General features: G+C 32.2%; 1 protein-coding gene across 1 annotated transcript in view; it reads left to right on the plus strand.

Moving 5' to 3' along the window:
• The first annotated feature begins 1,373 nt into the window (after nt 1–1,373).
• Nucleotides 1,374–17,252, plus strand: part of Eaat1 (Excitatory amino acid transporter 1) — a 43,468-nt gene continuing 27,589 nt past the window's right edge. Inside the window, exons 1-2 of the mRNA XM_088042505.1 lie at nt 1,374–1,561; nt 15,629–16,075. Of these exons, the coding sequence (XP_087898631.1) occupies nt 15,642–16,075 (434 nt within the window). The 5' untranslated portion in view covers nt 1,374–1,561; nt 15,629–15,641. The remainder of the gene's footprint in view (nt 1,562–15,628; nt 16,076–17,252) is intronic.

Below are 17,252 nucleotides of genomic sequence, written 5' to 3' on the forward strand. Positions count from 1 at the left end.
TAGTTTTTTTTCTAATGCATCTTATTAGAATTTCAGTTTTGTGTTGTCTATTTGTAAAACACCTGTATATAATACAGAATGTCGCAGAACTCGTGAAAGAAAAAACAAGCACATGCAGATAGCCATACAAACCCAAAATTTGAGAATGTTAAGGCAAAAATAATCGAGTTAAGACAACAATACGGTAGCCAATCACGATCGCTGAACCGACGATGGCCAGAAAGTACTGTTGTCCATTTTTCAGGATGACATTACGGTACGGTTCCTAGTAAATTAAATTGCCTTCTATTTCTCTGCTATTCTACCTATGCAAAGGTTTAGGGATTGGCTTTCGTTTTTCATTCTTGTTCAAATACTATTAAACTTAGATAATTCTGGTTTTGAATTCGCAATCTCTATTGATGTGAGCACCTTCCCTTGCTATCTAGGTCATGTGTTCTGGACCACCTGTATGTATATAACCATTGTTACGAGTTTAATCATTTTGATTGTTGAGTGAATAGAGGAAGATCTTATGTCATGTCAATGTAAATGCTTTCTTGCAACCATTATCAATGTACGAGTAATTGTTGGCTACCAGATAATCTCAAAAACTAGTTCATGATCAATATGATCAAAATCTTCAGTTAGATCAAAAAAAGCCGACTTGTTTTTTGTAATCATAAAAATGATAACAAATTATTAGCCAACACACAGATAAATTCTGTCTGAAATATGCAATACCAAAACCAGATGATGGGGTAAACACTACAAGAAAGCTAACGCAAAATTTAGCTAGAGGGGTATTATTGGGTCAGTGTAACAGCACTTATAGGTACTACAGTTTTACTATTGTTCTTCCTTAGTTGTAAAACTTAGATATTCTGTTAACTGCTTCTGAACTAATGAATTAACGCAATGAAAAGTGGTGCAGGGTGTAAAAACAACATTAGGTGAATTGGTTTCCCATGTCCGACTTGAAAGCTTGATCCAAAAGCTGCTTGCTGTACACCACTGTACAAAACGAACATTACAACAGTTCGTCGGTTGCCATAGTTAGGTAATAGTTTTTTCTTCCAAATTGGTATGGAAATAGCTTTAACAGTTTTAAAAAGCCAAGGTGGCGTGGACGATGGATAAATTAGGGTGCGTTTCTTCTCGTTTCATCAAACTGTAATACATGACCCAAATTCTTTTTCCGGATAATTGCAGTTCTGCATGTGCGTATGTACGCAAACAAAGGTGCCTATTCTTGATTGCCAATCTTCTGGAATCGATTTTCTCTTATATCGAGTGTATTCGGGAGCAGAATGCATCCTACCACCTCCCTCACTTTTCCATCAGAAAGCAGGCAGCAACGTCAAAAATCCGTCGGCATCAATTACAATTGGCGTAGCCATCCCCTCGGCGATTCGCGAGATCCGGTGGGACTGCAATTGGTAACATCACGGCACAGAATCAGAATCGGTGGAACAGTTCGCGGGCAACTTTGGCGCTTCGTCGGCGACTGCGAGTGTTCAGTGCGGCTGTTTGGTGCTGTCAGTGACGGATGCGAAACGCTGTTCTGGCTACCTGTTGAACGGTAAATACTATCTTATATACACAGCGACTCGACGAAATCCGCGTCGCACGTGCACTTTTTTTTTTCTGATCGCACGCTTTTTTCCCAGTCGGATCGGTTCGTCTAGAGTTATTTTCATTGATAATTTACTTTTATTAAACACTTCCTTTGCGATCATTGCCTGTGCCGTTGCGCCACGGTTGGTGGGATTTTGCGGGAATGCTTACCTGTGTTTGCTTGCGCTATTTTTATTGTTTAAATATAGACGAGAATTCGGAACGAGAGCCGGGGACGATGTTGGCAATTCGCGGTTTTGTTGCACAAAAGAGTGCACAGCTACAGGTGGTGGTGGATTGAAGGAAATGTGGGCGGCGAAGGCGGTAGTTGCTTTCGATGAGTATTACACAAGCGCGATTTATTATCTCATCCGAGTCGTAATACTTATCTGGAAGTCATGTGGAGCTGAAATGTTTAGTTATGAGAAAAATTCAAATTAAAGTCATTACCACAATTTAATGCGTTAATTTCTCGTAATTTAAAAGTTGATTATGATGGATGCAACAATTAATTAAAACAAAGATGAAAATAATTTGTTGGGTTAAGGAGCAAGCATTTATCTAAACTGAAAAATATTGTTTCGGTTACATTCGCATTTTATGAATTCAAGTTTTTAACATAATACTTAATTATTTATAATATAAGTGAGAGTAATGCTACATTTTAAGCGAGTGACATAGGAAGTTTTATCTACGAGTGGTCATTGCTAATATTTTTTACTGTTTGACAGGTGTATTAAAGTCACCAATGTCACCAAAATGAGTTGTATAATGAAAAATGAGTGTATCTTCATTGTAGAACTATTTGTACGATGAGTACGCTATAAAGTGCATTTTTTTATTACACATATACAATAAGTTATGTAATAGAACTCATTAACTAACTAAAATGAGTCATATAATAGTTCTTTAACATCACGGCTGTAGACAAACACTCTTTTCTTTTTTTATGTTTTTATTTTTAGAAAATTCTCTCAATATTGTTACTTGTTTGCTTCTTTAACTTTATGCATTGTTTGATGTTTTGATGACCAAATACTAAATTATTCTGCAATTTTAAGTGAAGTTCCATTTGATTAGCAAACTTATTATATACGTTTTTTATTGATTTCCGTTGATTCTTATCGTTTAAACAATTTTCGCATTAAACGCACTTTAATTTTAATATTTGGTATGTAAAAAATCCAGTAATCTAGGTCTATTTCTATAACTTCTATAGATCAGTTACCCTTTTCCTTATAAAGTTCACCATTTTTAGATTTTTTTTCTTATTCGATGTTTTATTGCTTGTGTAATTTATTTTTGATTTATTTTTTATTTTGAGGACCGATTTTGGCTAGTTTCTTCGTTATTTAAAATTTAATTATTATCACAAAATTTATTTATTTAATTTATCTACAATGTACTAAATAAACAGGACAGTATTCTAAGTATTACATCACTATTTGAACGCACTCATGTGAATTCCCAGGTTTCGCATTTTTAATTAAATGCAAATACAATTATTTAATGAAACATTTCTTCCAAGTAAATGCAATTTAATCACAAACAAGTTGATTAATCGTCGAGTAACATGGGTACGAAATTTATTGAAATTATTTTATCTACTATCGTGCAAAATGTTTTTTGCACAAACTAGGCATAAAAAGTAGCAGCTGTCAAATTTTATTTATTTTTACGTTTGATGACAGACGATTTCTAATTAACTTTATGTATAAATTGGTAATGGAAAATAATTGTAGATAAAACGTTGTAGGATACATGTTTATAATGACCTTTCATGGTATCCATGGCTTTTAAAACACTCATAAACTCGCGTTTTAAACCAACCCCTCATGTACTAACGAAAAACTTTTGTATCGTGTGATCCATTAAATTTTCATTTGCAATTGGCTGTGAGAAAAAATCATGTCGTAACTAACACCATCGCAGCAGTTTTGACGTATGAAAACTAAGTATTTGAGAGATTTGACATCTTTCGAGTATGAAGTCGACATACGTCAAATTGCATGGCCTGCTTAGAATGGAAGTTTAATGGCTCACATGACATGACATGACATCTTAAATAACTAAACCTGGCGTTTAATAGACGCGTGCAGAATTAAACTTGCGCATGCATGGCTGAGACAGCTCGGTGGCAACCATTCACGCACCTGTAAGTCGCGAGTTCGATTCAGTAATATTTTCGTATTCATTGTGCAGAGACACAAATTGACTTCTGTTGCCACCAGTGACTAATAAAAAATGGTGCATTAATGGTCCTCATTAATGAACGGTCAAAAAGTTAAATGACACCGCTCAGGGGCAGTTAAAAGGAACCTTTACCACACAGCAAAGATATATTATACCCCAAAGTATTATTTCTATATTTTTTTCGTTATTTAAGATGGTTTTTCAAGCTTAAAAAAACAAAATAAAAATTAATTTTATTAATGGCGCCATCTATTAGAAGTTTCACATTTTTAATTCAGTTTTAGATTTTACGATTCTCACACTGCAAGGCTTATACGTCTCTCCTTCTCCTGCAAACTTTGCTATTGAGCCGTAAAATCTTACTTTCAGTTGCTCGAATGTAAATAACTATTTTGTCCCACTCTATGCATGTTTTCGAATGAAAGCGCACATAATTGCAAAATATGACATTAAACTAGAAATAGATCCAAACATCTAATAAAATATCTGTTATTACCTAGTTATTAGTGTTGTGATGCACTCTCACGGAACATTTGTCGCGTCCGATTCCAAGTATTCCCCAAACGAGATTTCAGATCAGCTCTATCGATTTCCGTCATGTAATGACTAAATAAATTAATAGCGAAACCCTGAAAGGACACATCTGAAATTTAACTTAATATTGCTAAAATTAAACACTTATAACAACCAATTTAATCTTTCCAGATGTTTGTTTTCGTACGCTAACTGTTTTTTAGTTAGTCGTGTAGGAGTTCGATGTGCAACACGTGCGCATTTTCATTTTTAACTGTTGTTTTAGTAAACCTTTGGTGATTGTTACACGAGAGACTATAAATTTTGGAATGCAGTAACACATCGGTAGGTAATTCTACCTGATTTAAGGCAACTTTGTTATTTTAAAGGAGTTTTATGTCTGATTTGTTGGTACGATTATTTGCTCTAATTTGAAACACATAAACATAATTAGTTTAGAAATTTTGTTTTCGGAAATTTCCTCTCAAAGTGCAAGACAGAGTTGTGGTTAACGGTTTCTTCACATTTGTGAGACATTCTGTATATTGTCTGTATAAAAAGTCACAGTTCAAAATGTAATATGTAGTTATTTACAGAACAAGTGCGGAAAAGAGCTCATAGTGAAACGAGCTGCTTATGTGCGAGCTTTCGCTATGAGCTTTTCGCGAGTGTACTGAACATGATTTTATCTTCAAACGGTCAAAAAGTGCGCCTTTCTGTATCTCTATAGAAACGGTTGCAGCGACCGTTTTTCGCCTGTTTTTAGACAGCGGAATTGAAATGCCATCAATAAAAATATGAGGTTTTGTGAGGCAGTTCTCATGCTGAAATTTAGCTTTATTATCAATAGATGCATGACTTATTGACAAGTGAATGTGTTCCAAACAGGAAAAGCTGCAAAAAACCGAAATGACAAACTTATTATCCTATGTTAGACGGCGCTGTCAGTTGTCAGAATCAGAAATTATTAAACGTACATCTAACGTTCGTAATCACCGGCTTGAAACTAACGAAGTAAGGCAAATTCAGAGTAGAAGGTCTTTTTGTGCTTCGCCCAGTTGCAAGCCTCGACTTTGTTTCGGCTCTCAATCTCTTGGCTTATCACAAAAAGACTTACTTTTACCCTTAATGATATAATCTTCTTTTTTTCTACTACTTATAATTATGTAATATCCATTCACAAAATATAAAAATCAAATTACCTTTGATTTCTGTAAAATCAGAGTGTATTTTTCAATCATCATTTCATAGGACTGTACTTTGAAGTTTGTTGTCAATGTCAGTTTAGTTTGTTTAATTTTAGTTTACCGTAGAGACCTTTTTAGTGTCTTCTTGAAACTGCTCAATGCAGAAATTATCTATTTCTTACGTTTTCTTGCAGAGTGAGTCAAAATTAAAGATTTTGTTTTGAAATTTGGGCATTATAATTGTCAAATGTCCATTTGGTTATCAACCTTACCAACTGTTCAGTTTAGGGTTATTTTTTATCGCCATCCATAGTAACTTTTATGTTTTGTGAATGGATATTATTATATTTTTATCAAAAAAAATTGTAATGTTACCAAATGCATGTTTATTAATTTTTTCATTAAGCGCTAAAGGTCAAAAATATGTCAAAGTCGCTTTAGATTTTTGAAGAAGTAGGTATTACCTTAACTTCTGTTTACTACATCATGGTCAAACGCTAATTTATTAGTAAATTAAATTTTGTTGACTACCTATTGTAAAGTGGAGTAATAGGGATAATTTTTACATTGACTGGGTTGACACTTCTTTGCTTATAGTTACTTTAACTTGAAGTTAAATTCCGTTGATTCAATTTTGTTGAGACCGCTTTACGATTAATTTTAGATTCTAATTAAATTACATAAATAGTTTTAACAATTAAAGCTAATGAATGATAACTATACAATTTAATTAGAAGTTAAATTTAATCAGAGGTGGTGCAAATGGCAGCATTGAAACAAAACCGATTTGAATGAAATAGTGGCAAACATTTGTTTTGACCGTTTAGTTCATCAACATTTTCTCGTGTAGTTTCTTTTTATATTGAATTTTTAACGTCTACATCTTGTAGTTCAGTAAATGAATAGATTCAATTACATAACTTTAAATGAATTATTATTGCTTTATTAAAAAGAGATGTACCATTTATGTTGACTTTTCCTTAATTTTGTGGACATTTTTATACGAAAATTTCAGCCATACGATTATAGAATGTGTCGCCAGAGGATATCCGGTTAGAGAATAATGAGGAAATGGTCATATGACAAAAAAATATCAAATATCAACATTCTATGCGTTGTACATGTAAATAAATAAGAAAGACAGATAGCCAGTATGTTCTTGTTTCCAAATGGCTATTTTTGTAACAAGTTTAATGTTTTATGCACTGGATGTGAATTTTGTCCAACGAGGCCATGCGTTAGATCCTTTTTCTGCGATTGTAGAAAAAATCCTCTTTGCTGTACGTGCGAAATAAACGTGCTTTCATTTTATAACTTAGGCAGAAACCCAGATAAAATATCAACATTTTTCAACACTTTGTAATAGGAAGAGGTTATATGACCTTGTGTCTTATTGAAAATGAGTCATACAAGGTGTTCGAACAAGGCAAATTCTTGTATTGTTTATTATAAATTGTTCATTCATTGAAACACAAAACTAGAAAATTACAAAGCTTTGGTGGGGTTTTTACTCCATGGTTTCTTTTTTGATGGTCTTGCTTTGACGAGTTTCTTTCTTCTTCTCTTCATCCGTGCTTTTGGATTTTTTTTCATTTGGTCTTTTTCTTCTTCTTTTTTCAAGCTCTGTTGCATTGCGAGCCTTGGTGACTTGAATTTCTTCTGAGTGGTTTTCTTTTCTTAACTTACTAACTTCATTTTTCTTTCTCAGTTTGATTCCAGGTTGGTATTCTAATTCATCGTGGTTCTAATAACAGTCAAAAGAATCAATCAGAAAGTTTAGCACAACATGACGCCCTCAATGTTCTATGCAAAGACAAAAACAATTGTGGATTACAGGGTGGTCCTGGCTCATTTAAAAACGGCACTTATTAAGAAGATCAACAACTACATGGAGGAACCCAAAAATAAACGAGGAGAATATCCCATGAACAACGAAGTCAAGTTTGTTCAAATCAATCTATAGAAAAAAAATCAGAAGCACCCATGCAGGCAACAATCAAGGTAAAAAAGATCAACAAGGATCCACTCCTGCAAGGAGGAGTTGATCTTTTTTACCTTGATTGTTGCCTGCATGGGTGCTTCTGATTTTTTTTCTATAGATTGATTTGAACAAACTTGACTTCGTTGTTCATGGGATATTCTCCTCGTTTATTTTTGGGTTCCTCCATGTAGTTGTTGATCTTCTTAATAAGTGCCGTTTTTAAATGAGCCAGGACCACCCTGTAATCCACAATTGTTTTTGTCTTTGCATAGAACATTGAGGGCGTCATGTTGTGCTAAACTTTCTGATTGATTCTTTTTCGTCTCAAAAACATTTTTTCAATTGTTGTCTCATGCACACATTTTGATTTTAGCTTCAAGAGTTAAAACTGCATTTAAAGAAGAAGAAGTTTTGAAATTTGCAATTTTTTTACAATTGATGCACAAAATTACATATAAATTGTGATTTTTCTTTTTTGTTTACAACAAAAAATAAATAAAAATAGAAACAAAACGCAACACAGGCGTAGATAAATTGTTGTAGAGTACACGTGGAATAAAGCTGTATCAGTATAAACGAGGCGTTAGGCGACTTTTCTAAGACACAAGCGCGCCAGACTGTTTTATGAAACGTGTGTTTTATATAATTTTTTCTATGGAGGCATTATTTTGACTTTTTTTTATAATTCCAAGTTTCCATTTAGAGACATTTCTAGAAGGGTTAAGATGGTGAAAGATCACGTGTCAATTGTGATCAAATGACTTTTATTATTGATTTTTATTTATGGTTTCACTAAACAATTGACACTAATACCAACTCACAAAACAGTGCTTTAAGGAGCGTTGCTATGTAACTGTTAAAGCACCGAATCCGAGAATAACAGTATTTGACACATTATTAATTAATTGACAAAAGAACCCTAAATTCCCGAATAAAGACAAAAAGGAAGTTAGTGAGTCAGATCTGAATAGTTTTTTGACGTAAAAATTGTCTAACTCAAAATGGGCCTAATTCGCCAATACAAGAAGTGTTAATCTACCGCCAAAAGATTGCACTTCACCGCTAACACTCGTATTTATCAACAATAAAACGTGCAAAATAAAGTTAAAAAATTGAAATAAATACCTCCATTAACGAACAATGTCGTGCTAATTATAAAACTAACACGAACGAAGCATTTAATTATTGTTTTGAATCCGCTTTTCAACATTAACACCTCTTTAACATATCAGGTAATTCCTTGAGACACATTGGCAGAATTCCAAACTCTACGCACATACTTCTGAGATCAAATATTTTGGCACTTGTCTGTTATTACCAGAAAACAACAATTATTAACAGTTTGGGCGGAGGAAAACAAAGTTTAAAGTGTATAATTAGCTTTCGCTTACGATTTACTTCCACATTCTTGCATTTAGAATAAAAAGATGGATTTGATTAGAATTCATCAAACATCATGACACATCGATACAGACAATTATTCTTATGAAAGTTCAGGAATTAATTTGCATAGTTTTGCTTAATTTAAACTGAAAGCTACAACATTGTACTCATTTCGTTTATTGATAATGAAAACATTTCAGTTAAGCGATTGATTTTGTATTTTTTTGGAACAGGGCCAAGTAAATTTGGAAGTATTTCAACTTCATTGTGGTAAATAGTCAAACGTGTTATACTCAGGTGAGCATAAAAATGTTGATTTCAAGGTGACCAACACCTGAAACTATTTCCTGCTTTGATATTGCCTTTCATCACTTTTCGTTAAGACGCACTGGAAGCAAAATTAATCAAACTTTTAATTACCAAAGATATTTGATAATAATTAAGAGACTAAAAAGGGCGGCAAATTCGATAATTAATACAGGGATTAATTATACGAAAATCGCTCAAGATTTGTCGATAATATTTTAATCGAAAAAAGCCTCGCGTTTGTTTATTTAAATTGTTTGACTGATTATGTAATCTCACGATTGCCTTCAGCGAAACGAGTTTCGTAATCGTGAATATCATAAATTTCATCTTCTGTTGAAAGTTTCAAAGAGGTGTAAACGGTGATGCTTTAAAGACAGTGTGGTCTAAAAAATATCAATAATGAAAACTTGGTTTTGGGGTCATCTCTCTGTTTTTCAATTTTTTTAGTGTCCTATAAACAAACCTGATAAAAATTCCAAAGTGACCTACTTGCTTGCCGACATAAAATCTCGAATCAGTTCTAACCAGTTCCATCCAGCCCATCTGAATCTTGGGAATTATTTTTTTCATCTCAATGTGAACCAGTGTCTCTCCTATCACATTAATGTAGCAGTTATTTGTGCTGTTGATGTCATTAGTAGGATAATTATACAAAATTAATGATGCATGAAGGATTACATAATAATTTTAATCGGGCCGAGTTTTTGGGGGATGATGCGACGTAATTATCGGACACATCGGCAATTTTCATCGGAATGATGAATGTCCTGTATGAAAACTGAACTATTGAGTATCTTTATAAAGAAGAGCCAATCATCTCCAGTCCTGCCAAAGTAATGGAACGCACAACCCTAATCACATTAAGCTTTCAACTTTCAGCTCGCTCAATTAAGCAAATTATATTCCGTGCGCCATCGATTCCGATTTTTCAGCGAGGCGGTGATTGTGACTTCCTTTGGTTTCCGGAACAAAGAAACCAAAAGTAATGAAGTGTTAATGCGATGCAGAAGGCAATGGAATCAACAATTCAAGCAGTTTTTTGTATATCAATGGGGAAAAGTTGGTGCGCCTATTCTGATATTTCTTTGCTATTTTTTCACGTTTTTTGTGTTTTATTTTTCTCTTTCGTTTTGGACGGACAATAACTTGTATTTTACAGCTACCATTGTATGTATTTTACCATTGTGGCGCGTCGCTTCGCTAGTTCTATTATTCACAAAAATTCTCGGTTAAATTTAAATTTTCTTTTGATTATTCTCTTTTGATTCTCTTCAAATTAATCCTAAAACTTTCTAATTGTCTATAAATTTTCTTTGACGTATTTACACATTGCTTACCTGATTTTAATAGATTTTCTAAATTCTATTTGTCAATACATAGATATACAGGTGTCCGGAAAGTCGCGCACCACAGTGACACTGTATCATCGGACAATGCCAAAGATCACCGGAAAAATGTTAAAAAAAATATAAAGGCTAGTAGTATGATTAAGAACCCTAAAAGGTCTTTGTAGGAAAAGTATGGGTGGAATGGAATTTTATGGCTTTAATTTTGCGAGATATGATGGATTGAAGAGTAAAAGTTTAATGGGAGAATTAACGATTTTTGTGCAATAATTTTACGTTTAAATGAATTGGGGATCTAAAGGACATTTTGCACAAAAGGATGGTGCAAAAAAAATCGGAAAAATCTAGTGACAAATGGCTGAAAACTGACACGGTGGTGCGTCATTTTGCGGGCGCCTGTATGTATAATTTCTTTTTTGGTTCTTCTTAGATTGTCATCTTTAAACTCTTTAGTTTTAATTATATCTATTAATTTTATATTCTCTACAATTTTTTTACATTACAATTTGTATTTGAAATTTCTGTTTAAATTTTCTTGACTTCATTTCTTTACATATACGTATTTTCCTGAGACCCTCCGTGGATTTTACTTAAATACACTTTAGATTCTGTCTGGTTCCTCTAGATTAAAGATTAGTTAAATTCTGCTAGTCCTCCTAAAATTTAATGGTCTTTTATTTCATTTTTGAACCTTGCATTTTCATAAATACGCAATCCTTACATTTTCTCATAATTCCGCGATTTTTTTTAATTTTTAGATTTTATGCTTATATTTTTTTTATTCTTTTTAATTATTATTTACAAACGTGTAAAAAGTAGGCGTTTTTTGAACAGATTTTGGTGCAGTCTGTCTTTTGAAGGTTTTTTGCATAGAATACAACAAATTAGCAATCAAATTTCATTTACAATTTACTGTTTCTACAGTATGTCCCCGGATTGAGTTCACAAGAGGAAAAAAAACGTTATTTTTCATTTTACAAAAAAATGACAAAGGAATAATATTTTTTGCTTAATTTGAAATAAATTTATGAAATAAATAAATCTTTAATTAAAACTTTAATATTATCAAGCTGTGTTCTTAAGATCGAAAAAAACAAAAAATAACGAAGAATTTTTTTATCTTTAATTTTGCAAAAAATGGCAAAGGAATGAAATTTGTTCCCCCTTATCTCAAACCAAATTCCACTATTTGATTGACCCATTACCTGTTTTAGCACATAGTTCAATTCTAACTCGTAACTCTTTAAGACTGTTTCGAATTTTCTCAATTACTGTTAAGGATGCAATTGCATTTCTTTGCCAATTTTTTAATACTCACACATTATTGCGTAAATTTTCCTTTAATCTTTAACGCACTATTTGATATTGTGAATCCACAGCCTGCTATTATTTAAATACGATTACAAAATTTAATAATTAAAACTAATGAAAAAAATAATTTTAAGATTACAAACTAATAATTTTGAAATTTTAATTGCAGATTTATCTGTTTTGAAATAAGCAAAAAATGTTATTTCTTTGTAATTTTTTTTGTAAAATGGAAAATAGACTTTTTTCCTTCTTGTGAACTCAATCCGGGGACATACTGTATATCTTAAAATATGGAATTTCTGTTTAGTCTTTTATTTTTTCATTTCTAAATTTGCATTTTTTTACTCTGAAAACTTGTATACAAAAAATCAAAAATTTTAACTTAAACTAAAAGAAATTTGTCTTTACTCTAAAATGTTTTAATTTTGACAGTTCAAATTACAATTTTTGTTTGTAATTTTTAGGTTCCAAACTACAGTTAAAGTTTTTGATTAAAATTGTCATATTTTTGACTGTTTTTTAAAGATTTCTGCTGCTATATTCTCAAATTGATTTCTACATATACATTTTTAATTTTCAAATTGTAAATTTAAAATTTTTCATTCTCTAAATTTCTCAAAAAAAAATCTAAATTTTGAACTCATATTGCAGGAAATTTTTATTAAGCTTTAGATGTCTAATTTTTACCTGTGCAAATAAACAAAACAAATGCTTTAACATTTTATGAAGTATTGTAAAGTATTTACAGACAAAACATTTTCCTAATTTTTTGATTCAACATTTGTAAACATTTGAATTCCTACTTGTGTAATATGTATTTTCAGTTTTTAGATTTTAAATTTTGAAATACAGTACTCTCGTCGTATCCGCGCATTCGGCATTTGCGATTTCATGTATCTGCGGTCGGGAACTCCGTTTCTCCGTTTCATTTATTTTCGGTTTATACGCATTTTTTCTAGCTTTGGATTTGCTACCCGCAATTCATCATGTTTTATATGTATCATATACAAGGGATTTCGAACTATGTAATAATTCTTGTCGTCTAAGATTGTGTCCGCGGCTGTATGGATTGTCCGGTTTCAACTTTTTCCATAATCGTTTATTAAATTTTATCTGTATCTTATTTTAGTACATATTATCATTTGTATGTATGTAACAGATGTAATAAATAGCATTTGTTGCTATCCGCGGTCAGTCCGCGGATACCGCGGAACTACTGTGTATTCTCTAAATTTTTGCTGATTACCTATTGTTAAATTTTCATTAGATTCTTTCTAAATTCTTTCTACAGTTTGTTTAGATTTTTTTGAACCTCATACATAGGTAGTTTGTCTCTGTTAAAGGTTTTTTAGGTTCTCTTCAAGCTTGCAGTTGCTTTTTTTATTGTTGTATTAAATTAAAACTTGATGTTATTAATAAAATTAAAGAAATGTGGAAATTCTTTCATACCTATTATTAAAAGTTGGTCCTTGAAACTTTCAATTGCTTCAATTGCTTCACATTCTAAATTTATAAATTTATTGACAGACCATAATGTGTAAAATATTAAAATTTCGGCTGCAAATTTTGGTTAATAAATATATTAAATACAGGGTGTCCCAGAACTCATGATCCAGAGAGCAAGGGAGGGTGCCGGCAGCAATACAGATGGTAAATTTTAAAACAAAAATTGCTTAAGTTTAATAGTATTCGAGAAATAATAAAAAAATACAACCAATACCGGAAGCTTATTCTAGAGATGGATTAAAATTTCTTAGGAGAGTGTAATGTTTACCTGACCACTGGACGATAGTATGTGTCCATAGTTACCGATTTTCAAATTCTATTCAGCTTCCGGATTGGCTACCACTTTTTTGTCTTAACTCGATTATTTTTTGAGCTAGAAAATTTTTGTTTTGAAATTGAAAATGGTTCAAATTTGTTGCGTTCATAAGCCTTTGTTCTCTGGGGCACGAATTCTGGGATACCCTGTATATTAAAAAACTAGAATTAAAAAACGGTTATTTGCGCATTTAAAACAAAGCTTGTATTAAAACACGGGTTCAATTTTGTAAAACGAGTTTTATGCTGTTTTTTCTGATTTGCATATTAAATACGTACAATTTTTTACACTTTTTTTATGTTGTTATGGTAACGAAGATATAAACGCATCTACGATGTGGAAATGACTAGTAGCGCATTCAAAATAACTGTGGAAATAGCTCTACAACAAATAATTTGGAAATAGAATGTTAAAATACTTTTTCAATTTATGAAATGAGTTTTTGTTACTTTTCCTGATTTTTCTTATGTTTTGACAAAATTTTTGACGTTGCTATGGTAACAAGAACTATTAACGCATTCAATGTGAAAATGGCTATTATTGCATTTAAAACAAATGCGATATAGAAAATAGTTATGGTATCAGACTAATTTGGAAAACAATCTTTTCAGTTTTACATTTTTGAATACAATTACTTCAAATTCAGAATCATTGTTACTTCGTGAAAAAAGTGGGTACGTTTATAGCTAAACACGTGATGTTTGACGATGAAGCGATAAAAATGCAACTGAAAACACAGATTGTATTACACTGTGAGGATTAACAGAATTACAGTTATAAGTAAAAATAGTTTTTTTTGGAAAATTTTTATTTGATCTAACAATAAAAAATTCTTGAATTTGTTTCTTTCACATTACTTATATAGGTAATTTCGGATTTTGACACACTTGATAAACAACTAATAAGTAGTACGCTCCTCAAATTTCGTCTTCATAGCGTTCAAATTACCAAAATTACAGCTTTTGACCGACTATTTTGGAAATTTTTGGTACGCTTATAAAATAAAAATTTCTAGAATCTGTCTTTATGGCATAATAATTTTGAATTTTGGCAAGATTGATAAGCAACCAGTGGTTAGTATCGCATTCAAATTGTATTGCGATAGTGTGAAAATTGACAGAATTACAGTCATTGGAAGAGATTTTTTTGGAAAATTTTTATTTGATCTAAAAATTAAAAATTCTAGAATTAGTTTCTTTCATTCTATAGTTTTGGATTTTGGCACACTTGATAAACAACTAATGAGTAGTACCCTTCTCAAATTTCGTTATTATAGCGTTAAAATTACCAAAATCACAGCTGTTGACTGATTATTTTGGAAATTTTTGGTTCGCTATAAACAAATTTTATTGTCCCACCGCAAAAATTAACAGAATTACATCGTTTGCTCAAAAAAATCTAAGACAATGCAATTTTAGTTTATTAATTTTGGTTTCAAGTTGTGTGGTTATATTTTTGGTAATCTTTAAAAAAAAAAACTAAGACAACATGTTCCTATAAACACTTCCAAAACTGAAATGTTCATGTAGACACTATTATTGCAGGCTGAATCAGTCATTCCGATATGTCACTGTGACACATGTGTCAGATTTGAAATTTGAAACTTTGACTATTGTCATGTCCACGTCAGAATTGAGGTGCTGTAATTGATTTTTGTATCCTAGTATGGCAAGAATTCAGACCAGTCATTTTGACAAATAAATTCTCATAGATTACTAAAAAAAGTATCACACGACTTGAAAACAATATTAACCAACTAAAATTTCACTGTCTTAGATTTTTTTGAGCGCTATGGTATGTGCACATGTTGTAATCAGTTTATCTTGCATTTGAAATTTTGCTAGTTTTTGTTTACTGATATTAACAATATTTGCTTTACATTTGAACACTTTAATACCTGTTTGTATTTCATATCTTTACCTGATGTAACAACTGACTTTCAGTTCCAAACTTCTTATACTTTTAACAAGTTTTTTTCTTGTTGCAGGTGAAGCTTGAAGATGTCGAAGTGGCGCGCCTTCATCCGCTCCAATCTTCTCACCATCTTGACGGTAGTGGGAGTAGTCGCCGGTACAGCAGTGGGAAGTACTCTCCGATCATTTTCCAAAGAAAAATGGAACCAACGAGAAACAATGTACTTGATGTTTCCCGGAGAACTCTTTTTAAGAATGTTGAAATCTCTCATTATACCACTGTTGATGTCGTCCATTATCTCAGCTGTCGGTAGTCTAGACCTTAGCTTATCCAAAAAGATTGCATTTAGATCAATCGCCTATTATGCAACTACAACCGTCTGTGCTGTCGTATTGGGTATTATTCTTGTGGTGACGATACGTCCAGGAGTCGGAGGAAAACCTATGGAACATAAAGAAAACGAAGAGGGTGGTTTGCAAAGAAAAGTACTTACGCAAGATACTTTATTAGATTTGATTAGGTGAGTTTTGAGTTTTTTCATAGCCAGTATGATGGAATAAAGCAGGCTGTGGAGTTTTAAAGCGCTTTTTTTTATCAGAAATGGATGGTTCAGTAATATTAGTGACATATTATTAAAAAGTGACATTCCTATCTACAGTGACATTCAAAACTGGCGCTCATATCAATTTATAACGTGCAATCATCCAAACTTCTGTTCGCTGTCAGTGCTGAAAAACTGCAGCAGTGCGACAAAAATGTTAGAAGCATTGTCAAGTGTGTCAGATCAACATTTTTAATTAAGTTTTAGATGTTTTATCGGCAAAAATTTTTTTTTATTATATCTGTACATAATCCTAAATTAAAACACGCAAAAGCGTGCAAAATGGGGTCTTTAAAACACTAAAGCTTTAAAGTCGTGTAGGTATCAAGAAATAGTGAAATGTCAGGATCAATTTTTATTTATAATATAAATAAACATGAAAATTACAATAACTATTGTGATAGTAGAAGCTTTTTCATTTTCATTCTTCTGTTGGACGCCCATAGCTCTTGATGAAATTGATTTAGCAACCGATGTGTTCAGAACACCATCAATGCGTTTGGGAACAACTATTTTGTTTAAAGTGGATTCTTCAATATAGCCACTAGCCATACTCGAAGATTTCCATCTCACCTGACGTTTCAACTCATCGATGCTCATACCACTGTTTGCCATAATCGTATGAAGTTCGTCGGAAAGCATGACCAGTATATTTCTCAGCGTCGCGTCGGGTAGATTCAGAATTAATCGCAGTTCTGCATGTTCTGCTAGCCTTTTCTGATCGGATTTTTACGATTCACAAATTAATAATTTTATTGTGTACATTCACATTTTTTCAATGCTCCTATAAAGGATTGTAAATGGATAGGTATAATAAAAAATAGCGTATAGCACTCGTTCATAAGCGCCTTTAAAACACTTACGATGTTGTCGCTAACGCGTCGTGCTTTTAAACTCGTCGTGCGTGTTTTAAAGGCTTGCTTATAAACTTGTATTTTAATATAATATTCTGTGAGAATTTTATGATTCTCCAGCAAATGCCGCCAGAGTCGAAGGCAAACATTTCTGTCGAGCCAGAAACTTAACTCAACTACGCTTAAAATTATACAGTCGCGGCCAAATAATTTGGATCTCATTTTATTAACATTTTGAAAAT

Source organism: Gnatocerus cornutus, chromosome 1, assembly GCF_029298725.1.
Source record: "Gnatocerus cornutus isolate USDA-ARS CGAHR chromosome 1, icGnaCorn1.1, whole genome shotgun sequence".
Lineage (NCBI taxonomy): Eukaryota > Metazoa > Arthropoda > Insecta > Coleoptera > Tenebrionidae > Gnatocerus > Gnatocerus cornutus.